The following is a 14,388-nucleotide window of genomic DNA, read 5'->3' on the forward strand; positions in this document are numbered from 1 at the left end:
GGTCGTCGGCTTTGTTCCACCCTAACCTATCCACCAAGTTGAGACTAGCTGCTGAAATATTAATGGCTGTGTGGCTCGTTCCTCTACGGAAAGTGTCAGTGCCGTCATTTAAGACCGAGAGCTCCATCACCTCCAAGAGGTCGACGATGATATTCCCTCTGACGTCTTGTGTTTGCATTCCCCAGTTGCGGTGATGAGCATTGAAGTCCCCCAAGATGATTTTTGGGTCCTCCAAGCCTGCTACCGCTTCAAGCAGCTTCCGTCGGGGTGGATATTTGTTTTCGCAAATGGGGAATGTTTCTCCGGACACCCAAAGCAACGGAGTGTTGCAAAACAGAGCCCCGCTTAGTGTACCAGTGGAATCTACCCCCGACAATTTTCTGTATGTTCGTTGTGGAAATTCGATTTATCTCTTGGAGTGCGATGACGGACGGACATAGCTCTCGGTCAAGGATCTCCAGTTCTCCCAAGTTGTTGTACAGTCCATTGATGTTCCATTGCAGAGCGAGGTTGGTGGATGTGTTGGTGGACATACTTTCCTGGTGATGGGCGGTGTGGTGGGGTATCAGAGGTGTAGTGGTACTGAATGTGACGATTCCCGGTGGAACTCCACCGACGATAACAGGTTGGGCAGCCATTCCACTCGGAAGCAGCCGAGGAAAGGTGGTGAGGTTCGTTGGGGAGCTGGAACTCCCGGCCATAGCTTGCGTGAGATCTCCTCGGCTACGTCTCCATGCATCATAGATATTGGCATCGGACCTCGCTTCGGCTGGTATAGGCGAAACAGGCCTGAGTGGTTGTGGCGGCCGGCTTAGCCCTGGCGGCAAGACGAGCGGATCTTCGGCGGATTGGGATATTAACTGTGGATGGTGTTGTGTCGGCAGCTGGAAAGATCGCAGTGGCAACGATACGCGGTGTTGTCGAACAAGACAGCGGTGCGCGGCGACTGGGAGTAGAACTCTCAACCAGCGTTCGTTCACTTGACCCGACGGCGGGAAAAAACGGTTCGGCGTCACTGCAATCCTCTGCGCTACTTTGTGATTTGGCGGTGGATACTTCGGTGATAATGGCACAGGGTAGCGGAAGTTGCACAATGTCGGCAGAAGAAACTCCAGTGAGATCGATCGGGGAACGAGTGATTCCACCCTTGTGCGTCCCGAGATCTGATGCAGTTCCCACGCAGTCCTTCGGGGAATAGACGTTGCCGCCCTTGTGCGTCCCAATTTCTGGTGCTGGTCCCACGTGGTCCTTCGGGGAACAGGTGTTGCCACCCTTGTGCGTCTCGAGTTCAGGTACAATTCCCACGTAGTTCGTCGGGGAATAGGTGTTGCCACCCTTGTGCGTCCCGAAAGCTGGATCGTAAAATACTGCATCTCCCTGGCGCCGGGGGTAGACCGTCAGTACCGGTGGGGGTATAACGTCCGCACTGACGGGGCCTCGACTACCAGGAAATATCGCTGGGTTTCGTTCTTCATCGACGTTGGTTTGTTTCATCGTCCACAGGCTGCAGAGGTTGTCCAGCAGTTCCGGTGGGGGTGTAACGTCCGCACTGCTGGGGCCCTGCATACCTGGGGCTCTGCTGCTTCGGTCAGCGACAGTTCGCGGCGAGGGATGCCGTAGGTTGTCCGTCGATTCCGGTGGGGCTGTAGCGTCCGCATCTACGGGGCCCCGACTATCCCTACCGGAGAGCTGATTGGTGGAGTAGTGGTTGGCGACAGGTGAGGTAAGAGTTGGACGAAACACTATTTGGGCTGACGGTCCTTACCGCTAGTCAGCGGTGGGTATGGAGAGTCTGATCGCTGATTAGATCGAGGGTTATATGGAGGCAAGGCGGGTTGCTTGCCTACTGTTGACGATCTCTGACGGATGTCCTTCGGTGGTTGTGTAAGCGGGGATTCAGGTTTTCTTTTATTCGAGGGCGTTGCATTTGTAGTTCGATCTCCAGACTGGGCGGTAAGAAGTACTGGTGTAGACGGAGATGGTGTTCTCGTAAGCGTGTCATCTAGTTCGTTGGATTCTATGTCGGAGTCAGAGGAATTGACCAAGCTGGAGTTTTGTGGTAATATGCTTGTGGATTTGGCCGGTCGGGAGGATGTAGGGGTGTTTAACAAGGAGGGAGGGCTGGAATGGGTGACTTTTATTACCTCGGATGTTTCGACACTTTTTGTTTGGGGCAATAATGACCTGGCTTTAGATATCTCCTTCTGTTGCAGAGTGATGATTTTGTCCTTCTGGGTCAATCGTTGCTCCATGGCCGCTAGTGTATTGGCCATCTGATCGATTTTATCCACCAGAGACTTGATCATCTCCGTGTTTTTTAACGCTTCGATACGTTGTAACTCCATTGAAGCGGCCATGTTCGCGATAGTAAGATCTTTTTCTTCTATTTTTTTCACCAGGTCATTTGTTTTTCGATCCGGGGCTGCCTCCTTGTTTGGTATGTGGTCGGGTACTCTGTCTCCTCTGACAGCTTGGGCATAGCTTACCGACCGACCATTTTCTGCCTCAAAGATTAATCTTGCCATTTTGTAATCGACGTCCCTGCCCACTTTAAGCTTTTGTATTGTATTCTCCTTCCGGTATTCCGGACAAGAACGGGAAGCAAGATTGTGACCTGCGGAATTGCATCTGCTGCAGAACGAGGGCTGCTGGCATTTGGGACCTTCCGCCGGAATCGCATGGTTAACGGAACAATTCCCACAGGTTGGCGTATTTTGTCTACACTTGGTTTTTGTGTGACCGAATGCCCAGCATTTAAAGCATTGCATGGGCGATGGGTAATACGGCCTCGTTCTTACTCGCAGATAGCCAAAGTAGATGAATTCAGGTGTACATGTACCATTCACTGTCAGGATTAACGCAGGAGTGTTTTCTACTGCGTCTGGACCGGTCCGTCATTTGAGTCTTCTAGCCGCTGTCACTTTTTGGTCTTTGAGGCAGTCCACAATGCCCTCCTCCGACATATTAATTATTTGTGCGCAACTGACAACACACTTGGTGCTGTTCAAGTGTTTGTGGTAGGTGACCTTGACGTTTGTACCATCAGATAATTGTGTCAGCTGTAGTAGAGCATCCGCTTTTTTTTTTATTACGAACTTTAAGAGCGTAAGCCGCACCATTGCTCTCTGGGAAGGCGCCCTCGATTTTCTTAACACAGCTCTCAATAGATTTACGAATGAGAAAAGGTGCGGGGGGGAGGTCCTTTTCTTTACCGTCATCGCCAACACCAGTAATGCGCAGTACAATAAGCTCACCGTGTGCACCATCCGGATCCATATGTTCTGGTAACGTTGCTCCCGAATAACTGCCTTGAATATTGCGGTAGTTCCCACCGCCTTTATGGCCCCACACCGTGGGTGCGGGGCTGGGGACATCCGCCATGGCGGCGGCCCAGCGAATACTCAATCACTGCCAAACACCACTAAAATGTTTTTTGTTATCACGCACTACGGGGGAGGCCCGACCCTTACCCGACAACCGGTACGGCTTCTATGTCCACAAACAGCACGAAAATTATTTGTTTTGTACAATTAAAAAGTGTTACAAATTGTACACCAAACAGGATAACACAAACGATATGTCCAAAAACTTGTGTACGGCGCTGTAACCGCACCAGCGCTAGCTACTCAACAAACGTAAACAATTGTTCACAATACTACTTGTACACACGATATTCGCGGCGGATAAACAGGCGGTACGGACACAAACTAACGACGGTAAAACTCACTTCCACGGCCTGCGTGGTGCCCCGTGAAATTTACACGTACAATTATATATAATGTTAGACAAAATAAACATAAACAACGATTATTCGCAGCGGGAGAAAAATCTATGTCTACTCGCTTGCGATATAACAATGGCTGAGATCGTTTCTCAATAACGTCTCATTAACTGAGCTTTCAACTGTGCTCCGTATAATGAGGAAAAACTTTAATGTAAGTGAGAAAGACGGCTAACCATTCATCAGAGTAGAGTAAAAGCTGAATATTTAGTGCATGTAACTATGAAATTAATCTTTCAATTGAAATTTTCGGTTTGAAAGATCCAAATGTTCTTCACTAGGCCCAGTACAATCCTTCCAATGGCATTTCAATCTACCTATTTCAATCTTTCGTTAGGCTAGTTAGTATTCCCCATAGTTTTCCAATAATACATGTGATTCACGTATTATTTGAAAACTATGGGATACAGAATACAAAAAAAACTAAAAGATACAGAAACTAAAACATAAACTGAAAGATACAGAATGCAATACTTGTTTCAAAAAAAAATATTTGTTATGATTTTTTTCTGTGTAAACTTGAAAATTGTAAGGAAATCAAAGATCTATGTCTAAGCTTGAAAAGAAAAATTTACTTTGGTATGGTATGAAAATCATGGCTAAATATTTTATAAATACTAGGCACTGAAAAGAAGAAATCCTTGATCTTTTCTTAGAGGCTCATTTTCTTTTCAATCATGTTTGCCAATTCTGAGAAATCCATCGAGAAAACCGAGCTTCATAATTCGTTTAGTAGCACAGTAAATCCTTGACTCTAGTCTTCTTTCTTTGTAGCTGGGGAAACATTAAGAATAAGATTTCGTACCTTTGTGTGTACATCCTCAAAAAACTAGCGAGAAATTTTTTTTTTCAAATTTCTTGTTACATATCTTCCATCAGATCTAATTGCATCGTATGGAACAAGTGAACAGCTGAATGTTCTATAACGTTTGCATTAAATAAAATGAAAAAAAAATTGCCGATTTTTCATGGGTTTACCTTCACACGCAGCGTTGCCAATGTTTCAGTTTAGACTTTAGAGTTTAGTTTCTTTTCTTTCGTTCCAGGCACACAATGAAATCCTGAAATCTTTCAGTTTTTTCAAATATTATCCAGTTTTTTTTATATTTTGGCTTGATTTTTGCTGATTTTATGTAAAATGAATTAACAATGTATAAACATTATCCCTCACTCACCCTTGTTATCCCTGCGTAAACTGCGTAAGGAACGTTTTCTGAATAGAACCTCGACAAATCAAAGAATAGAAATAGGTTGAGAAACATTATGATGAAAGGTATACTGGACTACGAAAAGAGTATAAAGTTGAAATATAACTACACAACATACGAATAGATTAAATGATGTGCCAGGAAAAACGAAGAAGAGCAAACATGTGAAGTTTGTATTTGTTACAATAAATATTTTATCAAAGAATTGGTATTAATTTAGGTCATGCGGAGTCAATCAAATAAATTTTTCAAGTTCGTACAAATTATTGCACCTTGTTTTATATGCATTTTCTGTCAAATGTTTCTCCGATCAAAAGAACAAACGTTTTTGTGACTCGGGCTTTGTATATTTACCTTTTTGACCGAACCAGAATTTCACCCAAGAAAGATTGTCTATATTGCTGCTATACGCAGCTGAAAATTTAAGATATTGAAAATTCAAGAAACGTTTATTCGAAATTTTCAAATTGATAGTTATACCTAACTGTCATGATTTGAAGCGTTTTCCATCAAATCGTTGATAAGGCACAGATTGAAGATGGAAATACTTTGGGAAATGAAAAAAACAAAGCCTGACATCCGAAATATGTTCATTCAAATATTATGCATTGATCCTGATGTTCTGTCTTTTGAATGAACTCGAATGAAATAAATGTGGTAATTTGTGTAATTCGTGCTTTTCAGTAGTTTTAATGAAGAATAAAGTTCAAATAATATAAATCTAACGTTCAGTATCATAAAAACTTAACATTGTGGGAGAAGTAAAATTGAATTATAATTAAGTTTAGAGTTTTGAAATCAATAATACTGAAAATCCTCCAAAAAATTCCTACCAAAATGTCAGTTGGACCTAGCACTTATTGATGGAAGAAATGTTATTCGTTTATTTTGAAGAATTTTTTTTTGCCTTTAACATTTTTTAACATTCTTCGTGAGTGCGAAAAAGATTACAATGAAGATGGTCAGAATTCGTATTAGAAAAAGAAGAACAGAGGAGGTTGAGATCAGGTTCGATGCATTGATCTTTAACCAGAAACCGTGTCTCCATGCACCTCAATAAATCACATTGGCAATCAGCTTTGCGACGATACTCTATCAGCGATTTAATGGACATAGAGCAAAAAATACGAGATTTTTCAAGTTTTACCTAAATCAATCCGTATCACCACAAAAGCAATCAACATCAATGAGCTAGATTGGTATGATTTCAATAGCCTGTTTTCAAAGCAATTATTACGCTATTGAAACGATTTTTTGGACCAATAAGTGACAATCATATAACTCTTTTACATTTTATCATTCGAATGAAGTGATTATTATACCACTCCATTCAGACGGGTAAAGAGCTATTAATGTTTAAAATTTTGCACATTTTCTAGCATTTGTAGGAAAAAAGATCCCCAAATATTGTTTCACAGTAATATTCGAGTGGCGGGAAACGTCATTTTGATCTGCTCGAATGATATGATTAATGAATGGATTATTTCGCTATTTCATAAACTTCAGTCAAACTACGAGGCTCCTAAAGAAAATAAAAAGAATGATATTAGATGAATCAAAGCCGATCTTCTTAAAATAAGACGGTTTTTCAGGGTCCAGTTTTTTTAAGAACAATCTTCCAGTTTTTTTTTAAATATTATTGGCAACCCTGTTCACACGTACTGACGAAACTATCCATGCAGCATCAATCATAGTAACTCATGAGTCAGCAGAAAAAAATTGATTTTGACATCATGCGGCACTTTGTGGACGTCGGATACGCCCGTTCCGGCATCTACAACATCTTGGCACTATTGGACAACAATCAGGGTATCAAAAAAAAGCCCGGTTCCTGACGGCTGATGACCCCGAGCTTCTTGTCGATCTCCAAAGGATGCTGAAGAGGAAGATTCGAGGGAAAAGTGGCTACATCGCTGCTTGCGCTTGGCCGAGAAGTCGGTGCAACCGGCCAAACAGTGAAAAAGTACCTGGTGAACATGGACATACATATCAGGAAGCGGAAGTCCCGTCCTCTGGTTTCGTAACTGCAGGCAACGACGACAGCGGCTGAATAAGATGATCAAGTCAATTTTCCCGGCGGTGGTGATGGACGACGAGACCTATCTCACCCTGGATGGCAACGACTGGCAGGACATTTCGCATTTTACTTCTCCCACGAAGAAAGTAAGATCCGAAGTGAAGTTTATTTTAAACACCAAGTTCCTCAAGAAGGTGCTGACAATCAGCGAGAAGGGGATGTCAAAGTCGCTCTTCTTTAGCTCCGAGCTGGCCGTGAACAGGGAAATTTATAGTACGAAGTGCCTGACGGAAGATGCGTCGTCCATCAAGAAATACCATAAGGGCGAAGATGCGGTATTCTGGCCGGATCTGGTGTCGGCTCACTACTCGAAGCGATCATGAGAGGAGATGGAGCGGCTGAATATCGATGTGGTATCCAAGTCGGCGAGCTCGCCCTACATCCCCCAGCTGCATCCCATCGGGAATTTCTGGGCAAACCTGAAGCGTAAGATCTACTCCAACAATTTTGTCGCGAAAACTGAGAAGAAATTGATAAGTAAAACGAAGAAAGAACTCAAAAACATGCCTACAAGCATGTTTTCGTCCGCCATGGCGAATGTTCCGGTTAACTGCCGGAAGACCGTTCGAAAGGGCGTAGATTTTTTTTTGAAAGTAAGCTAATATAATTACCTTCCATAAGAAATTTATCAAACTCAATCATCTGTCTTAGTTTTTGTACCAGCATCCGAAAAAAGACCATTTTTTTAATGCAAACGTTAGTAAAGCATAAGAGAAATATCAACTAGGCTCCGCAAGTATAAAATAAATTTCACTTGTGGTTTTAATTTTAATCTCACTTCAGCCAGCGAGCAGCGAACAGCCACACTCATATTTATATGAACACACAGATACTAAAAGTGTAGGAGCGACATCGCTTTGAGGGTCGTGTGTTGTGAATGAAAGATCTCATCTCAAGAACTCAAAGATTCCGCGTGTGCTTTTATACCGTCAGGTGAAGAGTGTTTGTGTATGTTTTAATCACACGTACGAATTGTTGTTTTCGAGCGTTGTCAAAGGATAATCATTATATTGGTAGTTGACATTTCTCTCCGCTAAACGAAAGCACGAAAAAGCAACAATTAGTGACTGAACCATTCATTAGACTGAATTTATATGTCCACTTCCAGGTATTGTAGCAAAACTCGGTGCCTTCCTATAAGTCACGTATTTACAAATAACCTTGAGGATCAAGGAATCTGGAAACGAAGCTTACGAAGCATTTTCTCGAAATTATTGGTTTTAACACGAATGCGAGTTGTAGAGTCCAGTTGGATTCAAACAGTCCATGTTGCGAATCTGCATCTAAAAAACCACATGGAAAATATTATCCTAAAACTAAAATTATTGTTTTCCATAAATTAATTATCTGTCTGGTTCAATATATAATTTATTATATCCGGAGAATACTCATTCTCGGGGTATAAACTTCCATTATGTTTCATTTCATTTCATGCAGAGGGATGTTTAAAATTTACTTCGTATGTTAACACGTTAAGCCCCGATTTTTCTTGCTGTACTTTCCATTCAGCGCGCATCAAGAGCGTTTGCACAATATCAGTATCGGTCCCAGTTCCTAAAAATACTGATTGTATAAATAAAAAATTGTCAGCAATTCGACTGGAAAGTAGTCACATTTTGTAAAACATCCGAAAACAAACCGTATATATTCTTATTTTATTATTTTATAGCTGTCAGTCCCAGTCAGTCAGCATTTTCCTACCAAAAAGCTCAACGTCGGCCCCTAGGGACCGTTGCTGGGCTCAACGTGTTAATTTTGTTTAAAAAAATCTAGAATTTCTCAAAAAAAAATCAATTATAAAAAAAATATTTTGGTCAACTTTTCGAAATTTAAATCTGAAAAGCTCCGGGATTCTTAATGAAAACAATCGTTTTTTGGGCAAAGCTGTATTTATTCCTCAATATAGTTTCTTTCGATGGCAATACACTTGCTATAGCGAGTTTCCAACATTTCGATTCCCTTTCTGCAGTGCGAAAGTCTTCGAAATATGCCTCAGTGCCACTCTACAGACTGTCTATTGGACTCAGCAGTGTGGTAATGGATACACGTTTTATCGATTGTCACAAAACGTCGAAAGAATCCTACTCGATTACGCTTCAAGAACGCCAAACCGGCTGTTGAATCATCAAATCGCTGCTGTTTTTAATCGATGGTCAGCAATCGCGGCACCTATCGCGCGGATAACTTTTTCATGTCCAAAATGTCATGCAAAATGTATTCAACTCGCTCTTTAGAAATGCATACGGATTCAGTTAACTCGCGTAACTTCACTTTAAGATCGTTCAAAACGAGTCGATGCACTTGTTTTACCAATTCACGATTCATAACCTCTTTAGATATTAATGTGAAAAAATGTAATATTATATCGTATACTCGAAAACATGAAACTTATGACTTCATATGTTCTCTAGGATTTTAAACCGTAGAGAGATGCGTCAAAATTAGAGATTTTGGTATAATTCTTGATTCGAAACTCACTTTTGGCGAACATTACATCAAATGCAAGAGTGAGCAACGAAAAACTGAAATGCGTGAATCTGAGGCCAAATACAACTCTCTGAACGCAGTATGTTTTCGCGACTATATTCATTGCATCGAAGATAATGTGAAGGCGGACCCAAAAACATTTTGGAACTACGTTAACGATCGGAAACTTCGAAAGGTATACCTCGAAACATGCGTTACCGGGGAATTGCTGCCAGCACGTCACGTGATTCAGCGAATATGTTTTCGTCCTTCTTTCAAAGTGTGTCAAGTAATAACTCACCACCTTTGACTGAAAGTTACCTGAACAGTATTCCGCAGTTCGATGTGAACGTGCCTCGAATGCATGTCTCAACACACGAAGTCCTGCTCTAAGCTACAATCTATCGACGGATCAAAAGGACCTGGGCCAGATAAATTACCGCCATTCCTCATCAAACAATGTGCAAGCTCTCTCGCTTTTCCAGCGAGCATGTTGTTCAACCATTCTCTTAGTGAGAAATTCTTTCCCACTATCTGGAAACTCGCATCCATCACACCAATTCATAAGTCGGGGTCGCTCAATGATGTGGAGAACTATCGTGTGATCTCCATTCTTAGCTGTTTGCCGAAGGTCTTCGAAGGAATGGTACACGATGTGCTCTACCAGTCTACGAAATGCATAATTTCTGACGATCAACATGGTTTTATGAAAAAACGTTCGACTATAACCAATTTGCTTAGCTTCGTATCGACTCTGGTAGACAAAATGGAGAAACGGCAGCAAGTCGACGCCGTGTATGTTGACTTTGCCAAAGCTTTCGACAAAGTGCCACACTTACTAGCTGTTGAAAAGTACAAAAAATAGGACTTCCGGAGTGGCTGACACCATGGATTCTATCTTATCTTACTGGGCGCAGTTCCTCGGTCAACATTGGTCATTACTCTGCCCCGTTTCAGATACATTCCGGAGTACCTCAGGGCAGTATTTTTGGGGCCGTTGCTCTTCGTTCTGTTTATTAACGACCTTTGCAAAACGCTGAAATCACCGAAATTGATGTATGCCGACGATCTCAAATTGTATCGAGCAGTCTCAACGCCTGTAGACTGTTGTGCGCTGCAATCGGACACCGACAAGATTCTGGAATGGTGCAGTTTGAACGGGATGGAAGTCAATGTCAACAAATGTTGCGTAATTTCATTCAGCCGCTCACGAACACCGATTGTCTTCGACTATAAAATGGCGACGATAAGTTTGAAGCGTACGAGTGTCGTAAAGGATCTGGGGATTCTCGTAGACAGTAAACTACGGTTTGCGGAACACATCGCCTCAGCCACTGCGAAAGCATATTCCATGCTAGGCTTCTTGGAACGAAACACGAAATGCTTTGGTGACAATATATATATATTGTTTGAAAACGCTGCACTGCTCTTTGGTGCGTAGTGTGTTGGAATACGGAGTACAAGTCTGGACCCCGTTCCATGTAGTCCACATAAATCGGATAGAGCGAGTCCAAAAGCATTTTATCCGTTATGCTCTTAGGAATCTCAACTGTAGAGATAGAACGAATCTACCAGGGTACGAAAATCGTTGTATGCTGATTGACCTGCCAACATTAGCGATGAGACGAGCACTTCTTCAGCGATTACTCGTTTTTGAAGTCCTGACTAATCACATTGACTGTGCTAACTTATTGGCAAAACTTCGCTTCAACACACCTTCTCGAGTGACGAGACAATCAGATTTTTTCCGCCGATCGAACCACCGCACCACCTATGGAATGAACAATCCAACGGACGTCTGTTGCAACAAGTTCAACGAAGTGGCTCATGTGTTTGACTTTGGTGTATCCAAAAACGTGTTTAGACTTAGGCTTAAAAGATGAAAATGTCTGTACGATTTTAATGTCGAAGATAAATAAATAATTAAATAAATAGATTACAATACAATGATCAATAAAGCAAATAGTATGCTCGGTTTCATAAAAAGATTTAGTTACGATTTCAGTGAACCATACACAATAAAATCATTGTATACCAGAAGCTGAATAAGACTGGATGCAGCACTATAACTATAACTGTTGATCATCACTAATATTGAATAATTCGAGCTCTGAACACAGAGCAATAATAAACCAGAAATGAACTGCGATACTGATGACCAGCTCGATAATTTGTATTCCCTGAAGGTAAAATACTGCATCTGCCTGCTACATGAACACCATTAGTGTTTTTAAAAATTCTAGCAAATGTATTGGGCTTACTGGAATACAGCAGCACACTAAAATACAGTTCTTCCAATCCTCTATGGAAGATGAGTATCCATTGTATAATTATAGCCAGAGGATCCCAGGACCATGCAATCTTATATTGGATATTCTGCTGTCCGTGCATTGATGGTTGAAATTGATATGCTACGGTTATCTGACCATGGTGAATAAAAATAACATATGCGCATTGAATTTCCATCTCAAGTGTGGCAGCATCGGAGAAACAGCCAACGATAGCAGAACTGTATCAAACCCCCTATCCTTCTGTACCGTTCTCGCTCAATATATCGATGTAAGTTACTGCTTAATAAAATCTCTGTTGAGCTCCAAGACACAGTGTATGCTATACTTACCTGACTGTGGTAATCAGAAAGACGATGCCGGATATAATGAACGGCCACCAGCTGCTGAACGGGTCAGCATCTGCCAAAGCAGCTTTAATCTCATCCATTCCAGAGGAGTTGCAGCCCCTCCACAAGAAGCCAAACTTTGTATATGATAACAAAACTTTGCGTTAATCAGCAATTTTTTCCACCTGCGGATTATATTCCAATCTTTACGGGTGCTGTCGAATATATTTGTTTTGTATTACGATATAACGATTCAATAAAACTTTTCACAGATATTTTAGTATCAGGCCAGACATCGATAGCTCTGAAATCACAACACAGGGAAGAAATTCGAGTGCACACTTGAGCCCCCCGTCCCCTATTCCACTATGGCAATTGGCAGCGAAATGCAAATATGTACGATATTTCACCAATCACCAGGCTGCTGCATCACACGAACCCACTCCTATCTATCGGGAGGAAACTCTCTGCTCGGTTTGTTCATTTCTTCCCCACATTCTATCCCTCGTACGATAGATATACAACACGGCGGTGATGGATGATCACTGATTGAGCTCGAACTGAAGACTGATGCGATTTTTTCAGCTCCACTTGACTCGACGGCAATGGCTCCACGATGTCATCATCATCATCATCAGCGGGAGGGTCCAGTTTCACACAAGAGACACCGAGATCGGATCGGACAATGGAGGTAGGAGAAAAGGCACGCCACTACAACCGGAAAAGTTCAATTTACGTCCCGTCGATGCAACCGACTGATGTCTACAGACTGCGGTGCTATCGAATGTGCGGAAGTATGAAAACGCATCTCGGTTTTTGACGTAGGATTACGTCTTTCGGGAACATATTGGGGTACAAATTGAAAAACGAATATCGATCGCATCGTGAAAAATGTCCAATTTCAAACGCGTATTGCTCAGTCATTTCATGACGGATTGATGAGATTTTTACATCAAAACGTTGCGGCACTCTATAACAAATTTTCACCTTGAATAAAATAATATATATCAGGTAATTAACTATCGAACAATTGAAAAATCTCAACCCCTATCCAAACGGTAAAGGGTGTGTCACATCAAATTGCATCACGGAAAAAACGCTGTAGAAATTCGCTCAGTAGACCGATCCTTTTGAAAATTTTAGGCAGTAAAATAAAAACTATTAAACAACTTTTGGCATTTTCTTTTTATTCATACTTCGAGCCCAAGCCCGTTACCCCGTCCATAAGGTTCTGTAAAACGTCAGGTTGTAGTTTTTTTAGAACAGAAATCCATTTTCTCTTGAAGTCCACCTCCGATTTGACAACTTTTGGGTTCTTCCGGAGGGCCTGCTTCATAATCGCCCAATATTTCTCTATTGGGTGAAGCTCCGGCGCGTTGGGCGGGTTCATTTCCTTTGGCACGAAGGTGACCCGTTGGCTTCGTACCACTCCAACACGTCCTTTGAATAGTGGCACGAAGCGAGATCCGGCCAGAAGATGGTCGGGCCCTCGTGCTGCTTCAATAGTGATAGTAAGCGCTTCTGTAGGCACTCCTTAAGGTAAACCTGCCCGTTTACCGTGCCGGTCATCACGAAGGGGGCGCTCCGCTTTCCGCAAGAGCAGATCGCTTGCCACACCATGTACTTTTTGGCAAACTTGGATAGTTTCTGCTTGCGAATCTCCTCCGGAACGCTGAATTTGTCCTCTGCGGAGAAGAACAACAGGCCCGGCAGCTGACGAAAGTGCTGACCGTGGATTGGACGATTCCCAGCATCTTACCGATGTCCCGATGTGACAACCCCGGATTCTCGAAATGAGTGCACAGGATTAATTCACGACGCTCTTTTTCGTTCGACGACATTTTTCCAAATTTACGAAAAATTGACAGTGAAGCATGGCCAACGTGATCTATACACTCTTATCTGATTATAAGCGGAAGCTGAAGATATAATTCCTAAATATTAAATTTCTACAGCGTTGTTTCCGTGATGCAATTTGATGTGACACACCCTTTACTGATTGGTCGAAATTGACGTCATTTCTTTTTCGCCTGCTTCGCTTCTTTCGTTCCCCGATAAAGTCAAATATTTGCATATCGAGCGAATGGGAGGCGCCTATTTCTCACATACCAACTGATATAAAAGGACGGTAGCATTTTTGGATTTCTCATTCTCGTTCAACGCTCAGATCGGCAAACATCTGGGCTTCTAGTGTGAAGTGCTCTGCGAATCAACCAACACCATACGATGCGGCAAAGGA

General features: G+C 42.3%; 1 protein-coding gene across 2 annotated transcripts in view; it reads right to left on the reverse strand.

The window, feature by feature from the left end:
* The window catches only part of LOC129762055 (retinol dehydrogenase 12), a 28,135-nt gene extending 15,235 nt beyond the window's left edge, over positions 1-12,900 (reverse strand). Inside the window, exons 1-2 of one of the 2 annotated variants that reach the window (XM_055760036.1) lie at positions 12,392-12,900; positions 12,153-12,334 (exon numbers count right to left, since the gene is read on the reverse strand). In XM_055760036.1, coding sequence (XP_055616011.1) covers positions 12,153-12,250 — 98 coding nt within the window. In that variant the 5' untranslated portion in view covers positions 12,251-12,334; positions 12,392-12,900. Of the gene's footprint in view, positions 1-12,152 lie in introns of both variants that reach the window. The other variant, XM_055760035.1, reaches the window with a different exon arrangement.
* Between the last annotated feature and the right edge of the window lie 1,488 nt (positions 12,901-14,388).

Source organism: Toxorhynchites rutilus, chromosome 1 (genome assembly GCF_029784135.1).
Source record: "Toxorhynchites rutilus septentrionalis strain SRP chromosome 1, ASM2978413v1, whole genome shotgun sequence".
Classification (NCBI taxonomy): domain Eukaryota; kingdom Metazoa; phylum Arthropoda; class Insecta; order Diptera; family Culicidae; genus Toxorhynchites; species Toxorhynchites rutilus.